Raw genomic sequence first — 16094 nt, forward strand, 5'->3', positions numbered from 1 at the left:
TTGACTTTTTTGGACTTGCTTTCGTAGATTTTCCATTTTTTACGAATTTTAGAATTTGAGGGTCTACATTTGACTGGACTGTCTACCAATCATGTCCAGAACTCGCTTTTTTTCGGCCAGTATTTCTGAGGAAGAAAATTGTTCGAGAAAATGGGTATTTTCCAGTCTGATGGCCTCAGCCTCTCGATTTCTGTCCAACACGGAAAGTCCACTGCCGTCGATCAGACTTTGATGGCTCTTTTGGACTGCTGGATTGAGGGGGAGTCCACAATCGTGTTTTGATTGGATTCTTTGAGCAAATAGGCTTGCTTTGCGGTCATTTTTGGCTGCTTTTCTCGGACTGTGTTCCTGGAAATGAATTTATTAAACATCACCACAACACGTTCAGACAACATTTTGTAAGTCATATTCTCAAATTAGTAATATATATGATTATTAATACATATTCAAGTATAATAAATATCGCGTTTAGGACAGTGTGTGTATTTGTGTCTTGTGTGGATGGTGCTTATTATGTATTCTAATTATAGGCACCAAGAAGTGGTAAAGTAATTCAGTTTTTGAACTTTCGAATGCGACTGACACTGTCCGATGGTCGCCAACTAGTCGGCACAATGAAAGGGTTTGATCGACATATGAACGTGGTCTTGGGGGACTGTGACGAATTCAGAATCATCAAGAACAGGGAAACCAAAGAGGAAAGAGAAGAAAAGCGTTCTCTTGGCTTTGTCCTTCTCCGAGGGGAGCATTTGATGTTGATGACCGTGGAAGGACGTCCACCCCCCGAGGAGACAGCCATAAGACTCCCTCAGGCCACCGTCCCCGTCAACCCAGGAATTGCTAAAATGGCTGGGAGAGGTGTCCCTATGACAAACCCGGCTTTACAAACTGCCCCGAGAGGAGTGGGTCTGCCTGCCCCTTCCATGATGCACCCCTCGGCCATGAGACCCCCCATGATGCCTCCTCCCTTCCAACAGTCTCTGGCCACTCGCCTACCCTTGAATGGACAGTCCGTCCCCCGACAGATGCCCCCACGCATGCCTCCTGGTCCTCCCGGAATGTAGTTGTTACTCTTACTTTGTTCTTTTTGATTATTGTTAGTTAATGTGAGTATTAATTAAGGCCAGTAGGGACTGTGGTGAGGGAGTGCTGAGATAGCCAGTTATGGAGATATTCAATTTGTTGAGTTCCTCCTCGGCACTTTCCCCCACGGCTACAATTTGGGAGTCCATTTTGTCGGTCAGTAGGCGAGCACACGCTCTCACGCCTGACCCACTGAAGAACACGAGAAATTGGGGTGTTTGGACTGCCAAATGACGTTCTAAGGCAATGACCCCGTCATCGTCCGGGATAGTCTCATAAACAGCCAGTTGAGTCAATTTAATGCCGGCTTGTCGCAGTTCTCGAGGCAGGCGAGGGTTGGCAATGTTGCTGTGAGGGTACAGCAGGTGTGCCTCAGGGGGGACTGAGTTGGCGATGGATTGTGGCAGAGCCTGAGGTCCTTCGGCGACTACAACATTTTTCAGTTTGAGGACAATTGAAGCTGTTCTTTTGCCTACGCAAAATATTTTCTTATCGACCCAAATGTGAGTTGAGTCGAGGTGGGTCAAAAATATATGCGCTGCTCGAGGACTAGTCAATATGATTCCTTAGGGATGATTGGCTGGTGATACCGTCAAGTGTGTCGTCCCGGAGGCTCAATGTCATTTCGGACTCATTTATGTGGACAAATTTAATCACATTGAAGATTTTAGTGCTATACTTCTCTGACAAACACTCGCCGTATGAGTCATTTTCCTCAAAACTTTTACAAACCACCACACGAATGGACATTATCGTAGTAACCAGCCAATTAATACTTCTCTGATATTACAGACTAATTGTTCTCTTTGACAAAAAGAGTTAATTAAACCCAATTAATCAAGAAGAATTGGTCTATCGTCTTTTTATGTCCACATCGGGAGTTCTGGCAATTCGTGGTCGAGCTACAAAGACAGCGTCGTAGTTTCTAAGACTATATTCATGATTAGACAACTTGAACTCAAGTTTTGTATCGATAGTCATCACGGGCAGTACGTTGTTGTCAGCCACTGAAATGAGTCATCAGTTTTACCCTCAGGCTGGTCAGACTCCATTTTAGTACGAGAAGGCTGGACTGTTCGTGGGGGAGGCTTCATTGGAGTGGTCGGCCGACTCATGTAAAAATCATTTCCAGGCTTTGAGGACACGCAGTATTCCTGGTTTAGCAGTGAGTCTCCGCTGAGCATGTTTTGGACATTCAGTATTTCCCCTTCATTCAGGTCTGGTTCCATCACATCAGGGTCATCCTGGGGATGTGGGCACAGGGTACCTCGCTGTTATCCGGCTCTTCCTCGTCGTCTGACTTTGCTTGGTAGTCAGAATCGTCTGCAATGAGCACAATCAGAACCCTGTAAACGCCTGATTATGTGTTGGATCTGTTTTGCATTCTCAGATGTGCTGTTTCTGATAATTTCCGTGAGATGGGTTTCCATGTTCTGGGAATCAGCAGTAGGCCTACCATCGAGTTCCCCACAACCCTGACTCTGGGGTCTGAAAGGAGCGTGTATATCGTCCCGTGGACATATGGTTGAATCTACACTATATGAAGAGATTACCTCGGGGTTTGGATTGCACAATAATTCCAACAGCAACTTTAAATATTTGCCTGCATTCCCCACGCACCGTTCTCTCCCTGCTCGGAGAAGACACAAATTCATTAGGAGGGCCACTCCATACTCAAGAGAGTAGTCGGACAGTCTTCGATAGTCCTCTAGTTGTTCCATGATCCACTCAATCAAGTTCATTTTTATCATTTCTTTTTGGAATGGACGTCTAACTGTCTTATTCAGTTGGACTGACCGCAGAGTGAGTTTTTGAATTGCCCCTATCAAATGCTGTCGAGTCACCGTGTCCCCTTCTTCCTCACGCATTGTTGATATCATTGAGACCAGCAAAGTAGGCGAATTAGTCAAATAGTCTCTCCCTACAGACTGACCACAGACAACCCACCACGGGCAAGCGAGGCCAACGAGTTAATAAAGCGGGCCATGTACTGGCGAGTTTCTGTACATGTCGACTTGAAGCATCTGACAACGTATTTCTGGTAGTCCACCAGTCTTCTGCACCCAATAATGTCATTGTTGATAAAACTGGTCAGAATATCCTTTCGTCGTTGTTTGGTTGCCCTGGTTAGTTTCTGACGAATAAATGCCACTTTCATACCCATCGGAGAGCCTGCAACACAAGACATGTCTTCATTTCATCACTTTCTGATATTGTCTGTCTGATCTTGTCAAAGTCAAGTCTGCTCGATTCTCCCTTTTCCCTGAACTACTCACAGTCTGCATGTACTTTGGATCGTTTGGGATTCTCTCACTTGCCCGATTTACTTGGAAGAACGCTCTACTGGACATGATTCGATTGGTCCCCTCATTTCTGAACATTTTCTTGGCAATGTCGTCCAAATTCTCCGGAGTGAGCTACACACATGTGAGGACTCCTCAACCACTTTGCCATTGACCGTGTCTTCAAGAACATCGATTAATTGACTGGCAGTGTCGATTAGGTTCCGATAATCAATTTCCACCTCGTTCAGTTGCTTGACTGCTTTTTCCAGACGTCGTTCGATCAAGTCCCGTTCCCGTTCGACCTTGTCACATGCTTATCAAGTAAACACCTCAATTTTACATTTGCAAATTGTGTTTTTCTGGCAATAAACGTTATCGGACAGATACCCTTAGATCGAAGAGACGAGGCCGCTCTGTTTTGTAGAATTTATTCATAAACTTTTCAAGTTTTCCTCTCAAACTAGTCACCCAGTCTTCCGTAAATATGTTTTTGAATGCTCGGTGAGTCCTCGGATTCTTTATACAGACGAGTGCACAATATGGAAAGAAATCCCTTGACTGACCCAGTTCGGCACCTTCGGCCTCCAAAAAGTCTTTAAATAACTGTAGGCGCTGAGCATTGGCTTCCTCGTCGAACTGGCAAGTCAGCGAACACAAAAACATTCGCAGGTTCCCTGTGTTCAAACGTTGCAAAGAAAATCTCAACATAAAATCGCATTTTGTTTTTTGTATCCACTGCTGATTTGTTTTTCAAACCGGCGAAGGCCACTGCCCATTCCTCCGCGAATGAATCACGGTCACCGTCTTCCAAGAACTGCAGTAACCTCGTCTGCGTCCATATCACAGTCCCCAACCTTCACTTCCTGTTTTGTCTTCATGCCGATACTACTTTTTTGAGAAGACCTTTCCTTCTTGAGGGCCTGACGGGTGTTCTCGTAACTCATATAGTGCAAGTACTACAAATCGGGGTACCCACAACCTCGTCAACCACGTCGTTTACATCGTGTTCGAAAGTGTGGTCTGACATGGCACTCATCGTCGTCATAGGAATTGCCTTTTTTCAAAATTGGCATTTCATCGAGAAGGAATATATCGGATATATTTACTGCTTGGATTACAGCCGAATGACGCTTGATTTAAATAGAAGTAATCGTGGAAAACGAGATGCACGACAGAGGAATAGGAGAGTTAGAAACAATATTTAACAAAACCTTCAGCAGCATGAAAGTATAGGAGTGTTCTATTGATAGGAAAACATGTCTTTGTTCGAAGAGTTTATTGCCAAGTCCAACAAACTGAGTTCAATAAGTCTATCTAGTCGTAGGCGTGGCTCTGAAGGCAATCCAGCCCATATTGAGTGCCTACGTGACCAGTCTTCAGACCATTGGGAACTTTATGTATTCCCTGACAGGCTGCAAAGACCTGGGCTCGATAATCCTGCAGATCACATCTGAATTAGCAAACAGTGTACATGAACTACAAGTCTTGGAAATGTTGGTTAATCTGTTTATGTACAGCACAATGAGTTTGGAATCGGGTAAAATGTTCATGGGGATTTTGGACATGTGGAAGGAGGACTACTCGAGTTATAGCAAGGATTACGACCGACAAATCAAAAACAAATTAATCACACTGAAACGTCTGTCGTATGCAGTGGACAGGATTGTGAAAAATAAAAGTACCCCGATGACTGAAAAGTGCAGAAAAGACACATTCTCGGGCAGAATTGTCCAACGCAATCGAATCCCGAAATAACTACTCGAAGGAAATCCTCGCTCTTCAAGAATCCCTGTTGTACGGACTGGTCAAAAAAGTGCGCTACGTTGGCTGCATGTTTGTGAGACAGATCAAGCCAACTCTGGTGCCTTAGTCTCACCATCTAGAACTGTGTACTCAACATTTTCGAGCCACACGACCAAATCTTAAACGAAAAAGAAGAATTGACCGAACGAAGCGAGGAAATGGAATACATTCCCAGCGACTTGATCGACGTGATTCAAGTCCACAAACAAGAACTGAATGCACTTTCAAACGTAACTGTCTATGGGGTTATATCATAGGACTACGAGGTCAATCTGCTGAACAGGGTAGAATGCACATAGTCACTAATCCGGTAGAGAAAGAATAATCCTGATCTGTTGGAGAAAAGGTATTGCATATATTCATGTTGAAGGAAGTCTGCGTTTAACGGTTTTAGTGCTCTGACTGACTTGTGATAGCATTTCCGACCAGTTCTGACAGACAGTTGGGTATTTGACTTATTTTTTATAGATTCCCCAACCTGCGACATCCAGACCACCCACCTCCCAGTAATATTCATCGAATATCATTTAAGATATGCCTTGGCAACAGTCCATTAAAAAACAAACGGCTCCGTGCTTAAAAGTCGATAACAATTTGCTGAACCCAAAATTCAAGTCATCCGAGATTGACCAAAAGGAGATAAACACCTACGAACAAGTCGACTGCCCCTCAGTACATTCAGTCTATTACTCAGAACTATAAACAAAGAGACATAAGGGAACCTAAACGATCCTTCGACCCTGTGGGCAGACAGAGCCGTCCCCTGTCGAAAATTGAAAACAAAGTGACTTTTGTCCCAAAAAACGACGTCCAGCCAGGTAGTTGAATGTTCTGGCCACCACTCAGAGATCAGTTTCGATCAAGAACTGCAAAAAATATTCAAAAAGTTTAATAGGTTGAAATTTGGAATAACAGGATTAGAGATAATCTAGATAGTTGATATTATGAGTTAATAAAAGCTTTTATTACGTTATTTAAATGACGATATGGTTGGTTTTGATGATCTGAACTTACTCAACTCATTCTTGGCCAGTCGAAGCTACATAGATGGGTGAGTTGTAGTCCTGAGTTCGACAGCCACCAAGTCTCCTCCCTAGACTATTCAGTTTTCCACAATCTGGCCCACAATGTGCCCTCCTCCGACTACCCTCACCTCCTGAGGTGGTACACACACATTGCGGCATTGACACGTCTGCGGAGACTGTCAGTGGACGACACGACCCTCGAGAATATTTCTCCGGAATACACCAGTAATGTCATGTCCTTATGACAGACGGGAAAACAGAAAAATATTTGATGGTGATCGACATAAGAATGCAGGACTGTGATGCCTCCTTGGTGGATTCTCACATCAGGAACATTTCACTAGTCGGACTGGAGTGGGGAGAAAGTATCGTCGAGGATCAAATGATCTACAAAATTGCCTGTCTCGTCACCGACGCTGTTTCCACGGACGAACTCTTGGAAATGATTCAGTTTAAAGACGAATTGGTTAGTTGGAACATTCCTATCCACAGGTACACTCAGCTCACATTAGCTCATTCCAAACATATTAACTTATATTTTCTTACATGTGCTTACTAAACAAAACCATCTTAAGTCTAAGAATTGTTTGAATGATTGGAAACAATTTCCAAACAAAGAGAACAAAGGGGAGTAGAACTGTCGACCACAAATCTCCGACATCTGAGACATTTGGATTTGTTTGATGGCTCAAATGATATACACAGACCTAGACTGCACACCAGCAATATTACCATCAATTTCTATGTAATTATCGCCCTTTGGAGGACACGAGGAAACAGTCACGTCAGAACATTGAAACACCTCCACGAGATCAGAATATTCACGTCCATCGAGAGGAGTGGTCATGTCCTGAAATATTGCGAGAACACACCAGGAAAGAAAGGTCGTGAACATGGAGAATAAACCGACTGAGGTCAATCGACTTGTCTTTGAATGATTTATTGAATTGGTGCAGCACATTCACTTTCTGGACGACCTGCTGGTTGGCAGTCGAGTATATATTCAAAGATGGCCACTTTTTCTTAAAAAACGAGATTTCTGGAATAATTAGACGAACTACCAGATCTAAAAGGGTGGTGTTCGTAGACTTCCTCAATCAAATGAGGCACAATCGGCGCCAAAGCAAACATAAACAAATCCAGACAGCAAAGAATGACTGACTGAGCAGACTTCCTGGATGGAGAACTTGAATGGAAGCAATATAGTCTTGGAAATACTCAAAATGTCCAACCGATGTTTAATACGAGAGAAGTAGCTGGTGGAGACATACTGTCTGTAGTCCTCCAGAAGTTTGAGGACAAGACTAAACTTGCATGAGTCAAAAGCAGCCACAATCTAAGAATAAGGAGTGATGGGAGGACAGAATGGTCAACAGTTTGAATGGAATGGAGAAAGTGATGATCCAATGCACTCCGAGGACTGGAAAGCCCATCCAAATCGTGGACACATCCCAACATGAATCGAATAAACTTCCTCATCTGAAATGTCCTTTCAAACATATCTCTCAGAATGGAGGATGAGCATGTCCCGTCAGCTTGGAAGGACGTGGAGGCGACCCACCAGCGGAGAGTGGTCACACCCATGTCCCCCTCAGTGATATACCACGGACTGAGCACATTTCCCACTGATTTGGACATTTTGAGTCCCTTCTCGTCCGTAGTGAATCCGTGGACAGCCAGAGACCTGTGTGGGCCACTCAGCAGTACTTGAAGGGGAGACGGGAGTGGAGACCGACACACATAAGGAGGGAGGACTGAAACCACCCTCTGATTTGGTCGTGTCCTTCCAAATACATGTCTGCCGGCACGTGGGGAATAACCGTCAGCCAAGACAGCCCACTGTCCATCCAAATATCCATAATATCAGTCCCCCTTCTCAATTTGCCCACCTCAATCCCTGCCTCTGAACACACACGTGGGGGAATAATATCCCCAATCTGAGCAGTCCACCAGACATCACTCCCCTCCTCTCGAATGACCTGTTCAATGTGCCTAATAAGGACTCTTCGGTCATAAGAAAAGGCCACCTATTCACCACTGGAGTCTCCCCATCGTAGAACACGGGAATGGGCACTCCCCACGACCGTTGTCGGGAAATACACCAAGTGGGACGACTTTTGACCAGACTGACCAACTGTCGTAGAAAGACAGGCGGAAACACGTCCAATTGGCTGACCAACTCCTGCAATGTACAGATAACACTACAATAGCTCGTTCTCTAATACGTTCGCAGTCAAAAAACCACTGTCGGCTGGGTTTAAGAATGACAGGCGTTTTGCTGCGCCAGTCGTAGGGGTAAGAGTGAATGAGGGGACACACACCCACCACATCTCGACCAATGGTCTGGATTACTAGCCTACATCAATTACACTCACTCTCTGCTGTATCATCGAGTATGTTGAGTCCCCCCAGCCCGGAGTGATCCCTCAGTACTCCTCCTTCATCCACAATATCTTCCTGAAGTGAAAGTGAAGGCCAACCATTTCGAGAGAGTGTTTCAGTCCAATTAAATAATCCTCGTGGCCATGGGAGGGGGCACAGTGCATGAGGGCAGTCCCTTCCTCATTCGTCACTTTTTCAGAATTTATAAAACCACGTTCTGTCATTTTAAAAGGGTGGAGATATCGACAGTTCTCCAATTCATGACCTGTCAATGCCTCCCAAACACAACCCGAAATAATTCGCATCAATCGAAGAGGCATTTGTGTTTGCTGGGCCACACGGGCGGCCAATGCAGTGGAAATAACATACAAATCCGAACCCGACAAATATAGCCCATATCTGCCATAAATCACAAACACAACTCAAAATCCCGATTATAGCATATTGCCTCATTGGCCGGGAGTGTCCAGGCTGTAGTAGTCCACACAAGGGCGAACACAGCCTGGCCATCGAAGGGATGTTTGCTCAGTCTGAACCTCACAAAGACCGATTGACTAATTTAAGTGGACTACCCAACCTGCTGTGTTTATGGTTGTACTCCAACTCGGCCTCCGCGAGGGCAGTCCTGGTGACGGGAGACCAATACACAGGCATCAGTTTCCGGTAGATGAGTCCCCACAATATAGGAATGGACTACTTTCTCATACAGCAGTCCAAAAGCCCTGATCTGGTTGGCCTGGTATTGAGGATCCATCGTCTTGTAAGGTCTGTCCCAGTCGGCCATTACCCCCCAACGACGAAAAGCCTTTTTTTGTGTCTCAATGGCCTCCTCTGCAAATAAACGTGCTTTATTCCGTAAATCCACGGAAGATAGGGATTTGTCACTCCAACAGTCGCGGATTCTCCACTCGATGGGGAGACCGTGACAGTCCCAGCCGGGAATAAAATGTATTCGGAAACCTCTCAGTAATTTATATCGGTTGGTGATATCCTTCAAGATCTGGGAGGAGAAGAAGAGGACCAACTTTGTTCAGGGCGTGGCCAATGTGGACATCTCCGTTGGCATATGGTGGCCCGTCGTGGAGGATGAAGGTCTCAAGTCCTTCTCTTTTGTGCTGCCAATTGTATAGATTGTCCATGTCACAGGTCTAGTGGTTGGGTGGACGGATATACCTTGTGGAGACGTTTTTCTGTGTCGGGGAGACCTCGTTGTGAGAGGGGGAGGGTTGTCTTGGGCAGATTCATTGTGTTGGCGAATTTGGCCATGTTGGAAAAAGTGGCCCTCATTTTGCTACACAAAGACACCTACTAATAAAAATAAATATTTTTTTATTAAATTAAATTTTAAATTTAAAAAATAATCTTGTTGTACAAATGAATCCTGTGTACACTGACACGACCAAATTAGTCAGCAAAATAATAGTCCATCCTCTCGTCCTTCTCAACGTGGCTGACCACTACACGAGAATATCCAAGAATACAACAGTAGACCGTGTACTGGGTGTATTGCTGGGGTATCGAGTGGGGACCGAGTTGGAGATAACCAACAGCTACGGCTGTACTGTTATCCAATCATCCCATAGTGCCATACGACCAGGATGTCGAAGACTCCAGTTTATGGTTCATTGACTCGACTTATCTCGAAAAAATGTCCGACATGTTCAAAAAAGTGACAGGTTGGTATGTCCTGTGTGTTATTTTAGCCAAGGAGAGGATTGTGGGGTGGTATCACAACGGAAACACTCTCTACCTCAACGACATGGACATCCATCTCCTATTTAAGCAGTTCTGCACTGATCCAGTCCTCTTTTCTATTTATATTAAGGTTCTTGTGGTCATTCAGTCACTTTCCTCCACGTTTGACTTGCCCACACAGGCCTATCGAATGGTGGGGGAAATGGCCGAGTGGGGAGTCCCCGAAAATACATTTGAGCGTATTCCCAGCGAGATTGGGGCAGAGGAGGCCGAGGAAGTGGGAGTGGAACACCTTCTCCGGTGAGAGACATTTATTCACTGCCAGGGACGTCGGGAAAAATGTGTACGGCACTCTTTCGTCGAGAATCACTGGGCAAATTATTGGACTTCGAGCATTGGTTGATCAGCTTGTCAGGATTGGGGACTTTTTGGAACATTATTTGGACACGGCCACTCCCGTCCCCAACAAGATTGCTTTCGGCATTCAGGAGATCCTCACTCTTATGCCTCCAGTGGACGAGTTTGTAGAGGTATTGTTTATTTGTATGGCAGCCTTTTAATGTTAAAATTAACGACCAATTATTGGTGGTGTATATCAATTCTCTCCTTCGTTCTTGCATGTCTCTTCATGATCTCATCAATAATAAGATTGAGTGGCAGGAGGCTGAGACTGTCACTTTCGTTTGATTACTTTTTCTTTCTTGATTTGGTTTATCACATATTTACTAATTCTCATTATCTTTCTCTCTGTTGTTTGTTGAGCTTTGTAGGTGCTTTAAAACAGAGTTAGTCATGTACATAGGCTTATTTTTGTTTTGTAGATTTATGCATGTGCCTATATTTTTTATCAGTAGTCACTATATGTCAAAAAGAAAATCTCTTTCGAATTAAAAGTACAAAATCTGGGTATGATTTTTACGGGCGTACTCATTCTTTTTTATTTTGGCTAGGTGACGTAGTGAATGTGGTGTAAAATTCAATGTCAACAAGGCAGTTTTAAAGTTTTGTTCTTATTGAAGAATGTGTTGAGTTAGCTATTTAGACATTGTTGTTGACCAACTACTTTTAACGGATCAGTGTATCGTTTAGTGGCACGTTCAGGGCTGCATTCATAGTGCAACTAAAAAAGGCAAAACATTAAGTAAACAAAAGTTTTGTAGATTAACTCAAAATATCAGTAATAAGACAAAAGACGATAATATCGCTTGTTCTATGTGGACAATGCTAATAAATGTATTTGAGATTGCTGCTATTTCTTACTTCGAAGAAACCTCAGGAAATGACTTTAGTCAATACTTAATATCTAATGCCTGGCTTGTCTTATCCTCGAATAAGCGCTACCATTCGGAGAGTTCAACAAAAAGAGAAAATAAGCTCACTAGCATTTCCCAGTTTCTAAGCTAGAATGAGTGATTTTCCAGAGATTGGTTTATGACCTTATTTTGAGGCTCATAATGTGAAAGCTTTTGCACCTTGGTTAAAGGCCAGACGAATTTTTGCTAAATGTGTAATTATGGTAACCTCAAACGGGAAGCCAATCCTAGAAACAGGAAATTTAACTAACATTGTTGAGATTTTTTATTCTAAGAAAATTTTATAAAAAGTTTTTTCATTGCTGTTGTCTACTTTGGTCACTAAATCCATTTCTTTAAATAAAGACAAAATGCATGAATCGCCATAGATTTTTGGGAAACAGTTCACTGAAACTTTCTTAACTTAGACGACACAAAAAGTTTGTACACTCAGAAAATTGTTGCTCACATAAATATTTTAAAATCAAAAAAATTGATTAACAGCCAAACCTTAAATGGTTTAATAAATCCCAAAATTAACCGAGATTAGAAGCATCATATGCTGTAATTTTAATTTATATGTAAAACAAATAGGTTTCAATTATTATTGTAAAAAAACAGACTTCCACATAATTCTAGGGGAAAAGTTAATTAAACCAGTGGCTTTTGAAATCGCTCGAATTTTATTTGGTCCAGATGCAGTGACTATGCTTAAGGACATACAATTATCCAACGATTATTTTATATAATAAATGTGACCGGTTTTATTTTGGACCAGGTTTTATTTTGGACCGACATGCTCAGATTATAATAAAATTATATTTTTTGTTAATTTCTCCACTAAAAAAAAGAGATAATAATATAAAAATAATAAAAAACCTTAATATTTATTTAATTAATTAAAGCGTGCATAGGAATAGGAATAGGAATAGGAAGTTTTATTGGAAACAGAGAAGGGTTAAAGGTTAGGGGGGAGTTTGTATAATGAAACAATAGGACTACCCTATCGACTTCTTCCCAGAAAAAAAAGAGACCCCCTCAAGTAAATTTTTTTTTTTTTTTTTTTTTTTTTTTCTTTTCTACCTCTGCAGGTACGTCCCAGTGACAATTGAGTTGGATTTATAACCACTTATAGCTTTTTCGACAGTTTCACCGACCATGGAGGATTTACTTTCAAGCCACAGGGGGATGGATCTTCAACTTTTTGGTGGTAAGCAAGCTTCAAAGCGAGCCTGCGAGACTTTTCAAATTTAGTTAAGATGGTGTCCTTCTTTTTAGAGAAGTACCATCCCTCTTTTCCGTATAGTAGTCCCGGTAGGATCACCGTATTGAAAACGTAGAGGAAAGTATCAGGCTCCAAATTTAACTTCCTCAGGCAGAACAGAGCATTAGTTGCTTTCCTTTTACTTAATTTTGCGTTTTCGAGATAGTTTCCCTTTTCATCGATGAACAAGCCAAGATATTTAATTGAGTTTTGTCGAGGTATGTTCTTGATCAGGCACGGTAAATTTATTAAATTTCTGCTTTCTGTGATTCTCAGTAATGCGGACTTCTCACGCGCAATAATGAACATATTTTCATCGCACCATTGCTCCACTGTATTCATATATGATATAATCCTTTGTTCGGATAAGGCAGGTTTCGATGAAATGTCAAGGATTACAACATCATCGGCGTATATCAAAATTTCCGTCCGTGTGTTGACAGGAGACGGCAGATTGCTCATCACAATGTTGAATAATAGAGGACTGAGGACTGATCCTTGAGGGACGCCTCTTTTAAGTTTCAGTTCATCCGAGTCATAGTTCAGAAAGCTTATCACAGAGCGCCTGTCGCGGAGGAAGTCTTTTAGCCATAGGAATAGTCCATATCAAAGGCTTTTGAGATGTCTAGAGACACAATTGTCAGACACTCTTTGAAATCCAGAGCCTTTACAATCGACGAATTGAGTGTATAAAGACAGTCAGCACAGGAACGACCCCTCCGAAAGCCCCACTGCACGTCTTTGAGATAACCATTTCTCTCGACGTGTTCAGAGAGTCGTTCAAACATTACCCTTTCCATTATTCGACTGATGGTAGGAATTAGGCTTATAGGCCTATAACTTGTCGCCAAGTAACCAGGTTTTCCAGGCTTCCGTATCATCCTTACCTCCGTCAGTTTCCATGAAGAAGGGACGTATCCCAAGCTCACACTGCGGGAGAAGAGACATCCCAAATATTCGTAAAGTTGCTTGGGAGCTTCTTTGAACATGCGCATGGTTATCTTGTCCTTTCCCGGAGCGTTATTTTTGGAGTATCTAACTGCGTTTTCCACGTCTTTGCACGTTATAGATTCCGAGCACATTGGTAATGAGCTAAGATTGTCTTCCAACTCTTTTTCCATATCAAACAAAGCTGAATCAGATAGATTTGTATCCGGATTGACTTCTTGTATTCTTTTGAGACTATCAGCAAATATGTTCGGGATTTCTTCATGAGATGCAGGGGATCCATCTTGTTTTAGCAGTTTAGGTATAGTTTTCTCAGACGTCGAGGTTAATTTCGAGTAGACCTTCCAAAAATTTGGACTTCCTTTATGTAGCTTTTTGCACTCAGTATTCCATTTTTTATCCTTCGCCACCTTCGCCGATTTTCTTATTTCTTCCGTAATGGTGAAGATTTCACTTTCCAAAACGGACCGGTCACGAAAATCTGCGCAGCGCCGGAGTTTGTTCCTTAGACATTGTTTTTTCCTTAGTAGGATTTCAACATTCATGTTTGGCATGTGAGTTTTCCTATTGTTTGAGACGATTTTTGTAGAATATGCGTGCATAATGGTTCTAGTAGATTTAACAAGAGAAGAATTGAAAATAATCAGTGATATTAAGAATAGTATATTAATTGATTCCAATATGGACAAAAGAAAAAAGTATCGCCTTAAAAAAATCGCAAAATTTTTTAATTTTGTTGACGAAAAGGCATATTTTGTAAAGAATAACAAAAATCTTCGTTTTTTTTGTTCGGAAGAGAGAGAACTTAAGCTAAAAACTATCCAAATTAGAAACAGAAATAGATTCCATGATTGCTTTCGAGGGAGGAGAAAATGCAGAAGAAAATGATAATTTCATACATGAAAACAGAACTCAAAATATCAGAGAAATGAGAAAAGAAGTGTTAGAGAACATACAAAAAGCTGGAGAAAATATGAAGAGAAAAAGAAGGGGGTTGCAAATAGGGGTTTTAAAATTAAATTAAAAATTAGGGTGTTTTAGAATTAGGATTTTGGGTGTTAGGGCTATTATTAGAATGTATATGTGTTAGGATTATATTTTTAAATTTTTAATTAATAGAATTATATTTAGTTTTTAATTTTTTTGGAATGGAAGACCAATTTTTAAATAAATATCGTAACGGCAACGCTGTAATTATCAAATTTGTTGATTGGTTGGTTTGTGCATACTTCCATTTTTTAAAAAACAAAATGAAATCAAGAAAAAACTATATAAAAGTATAATTTAACATTAACTAATATATTTTTAGTGGAATAAAATTTTTATTATTGATTTTTTTTCTCGGTCCAAAATAAAACCTGGTCCAAAATAAAACCTGTGACAATAAATAGTCCAACATGTCTAAACGTGCGTCTGAGGAGGCCAAAAATTGTACTAAACTAACAAAAAAAGTTAATTTTATTTAAGGTGGTCTCCAACAAATTTTACAGTGAAAAAATGGTCCCCAGTCTGAAAAAAAATTGAGAACCACTTGTATATAACATTGTTTTAAAAATATAATAAATGGAGATATGGGGAAATATATACGGGACCACTGCAAAAAAGTAGGCAGACTGTTGACCATCTAGCCACGCGGTGTGGTAGGATGCTAAACAGTGATTATCTCCGAAGACACAACAAAGTGGTAAAGTGTATTCATCTCCAATTGTGTCGAATGTATGGAATTAAACGACGCGGGAAATTGAAAGGACATTAGAGTGTATCAATAATGTCGACCCAAAATGTCGAAATCAGAGTTGACACGTCAATTATGACTGAAACGAAAGTCCAATTCAATAAACCTGATATTTTTGTTTATGACGAGAGGAAAAGAGAAATTCATTTAATCAAAGTTGGAGTTACCTCGCAAGACCGTTTAAAGCAAGTGGAAGTGGAAAAATTTCACAAATACGATCTCCTTGCAAACGAACTGTTGAAGCAAAAGTGAAGATTATTCCAATTGTCTTGACATGGGATAGAGTTGTCTCAAAGTTCTTTAAACGTCATATGGACAAGTTTTCCATTGAAGATGGAACGAGGACATATACCCAGTCGGTTGTGCTGAAAAGGACGCTAGAGAGTATGCATATCGAGCACAGACATGGGATAAAGGTAGACAACGAGGAGTATGCCTTTGCCGCCAATCAACTTGCGGAGCTGCCATGTCGTGAGGACACTCAGTTAAATAAAATCATTGACACAGAAATAGAAAATGATAGGAAGTTTATGGAAAACTCTTCTTCCAAGCGAAGAAGAGAAATCCCTGAAAATCTGGATT

The 16094-nt window shown here is 41.6% G+C and overlaps 1 protein-coding gene across 1 annotated transcript; it reads left to right on the forward strand.

Moving 5' to 3' along the window:
- Positions 1 to 572: 572 nt before the first annotated feature.
- LOC115228966 (small nuclear ribonucleoprotein-associated protein B-like) lies at positions 573 to 1064 on the forward strand. Its single transcript, XM_029799412.1, has one exon. The coding sequence runs from the start codon at positions 573 to 575 to the stop codon at positions 1062 to 1064; it is 492 nt and encodes a 163-aa protein (XP_029655272.1).
- The last annotated feature ends 15030 nt before the right edge of the window (positions 1065 to 16094 follow it).

This window comes from Octopus sinensis, unplaced genomic scaffold (genome assembly GCF_006345805.1).
Source record: "Octopus sinensis unplaced genomic scaffold, ASM634580v1 Contig11491, whole genome shotgun sequence".
In the NCBI taxonomy this organism is placed as follows: Eukaryota; Metazoa; Mollusca; class Cephalopoda; order Octopoda; family Octopodidae; genus Octopus; species Octopus sinensis.

Bases quoted from the DNA above. Each gene is read 5' to 3' on its own strand.
- LOC115228966 (XM_029799412.1), top strand. From the start codon at position 573: ATGCGACTGACACTGTCCGATGGTCGCCAACTAGTCGGCACAATGAAA.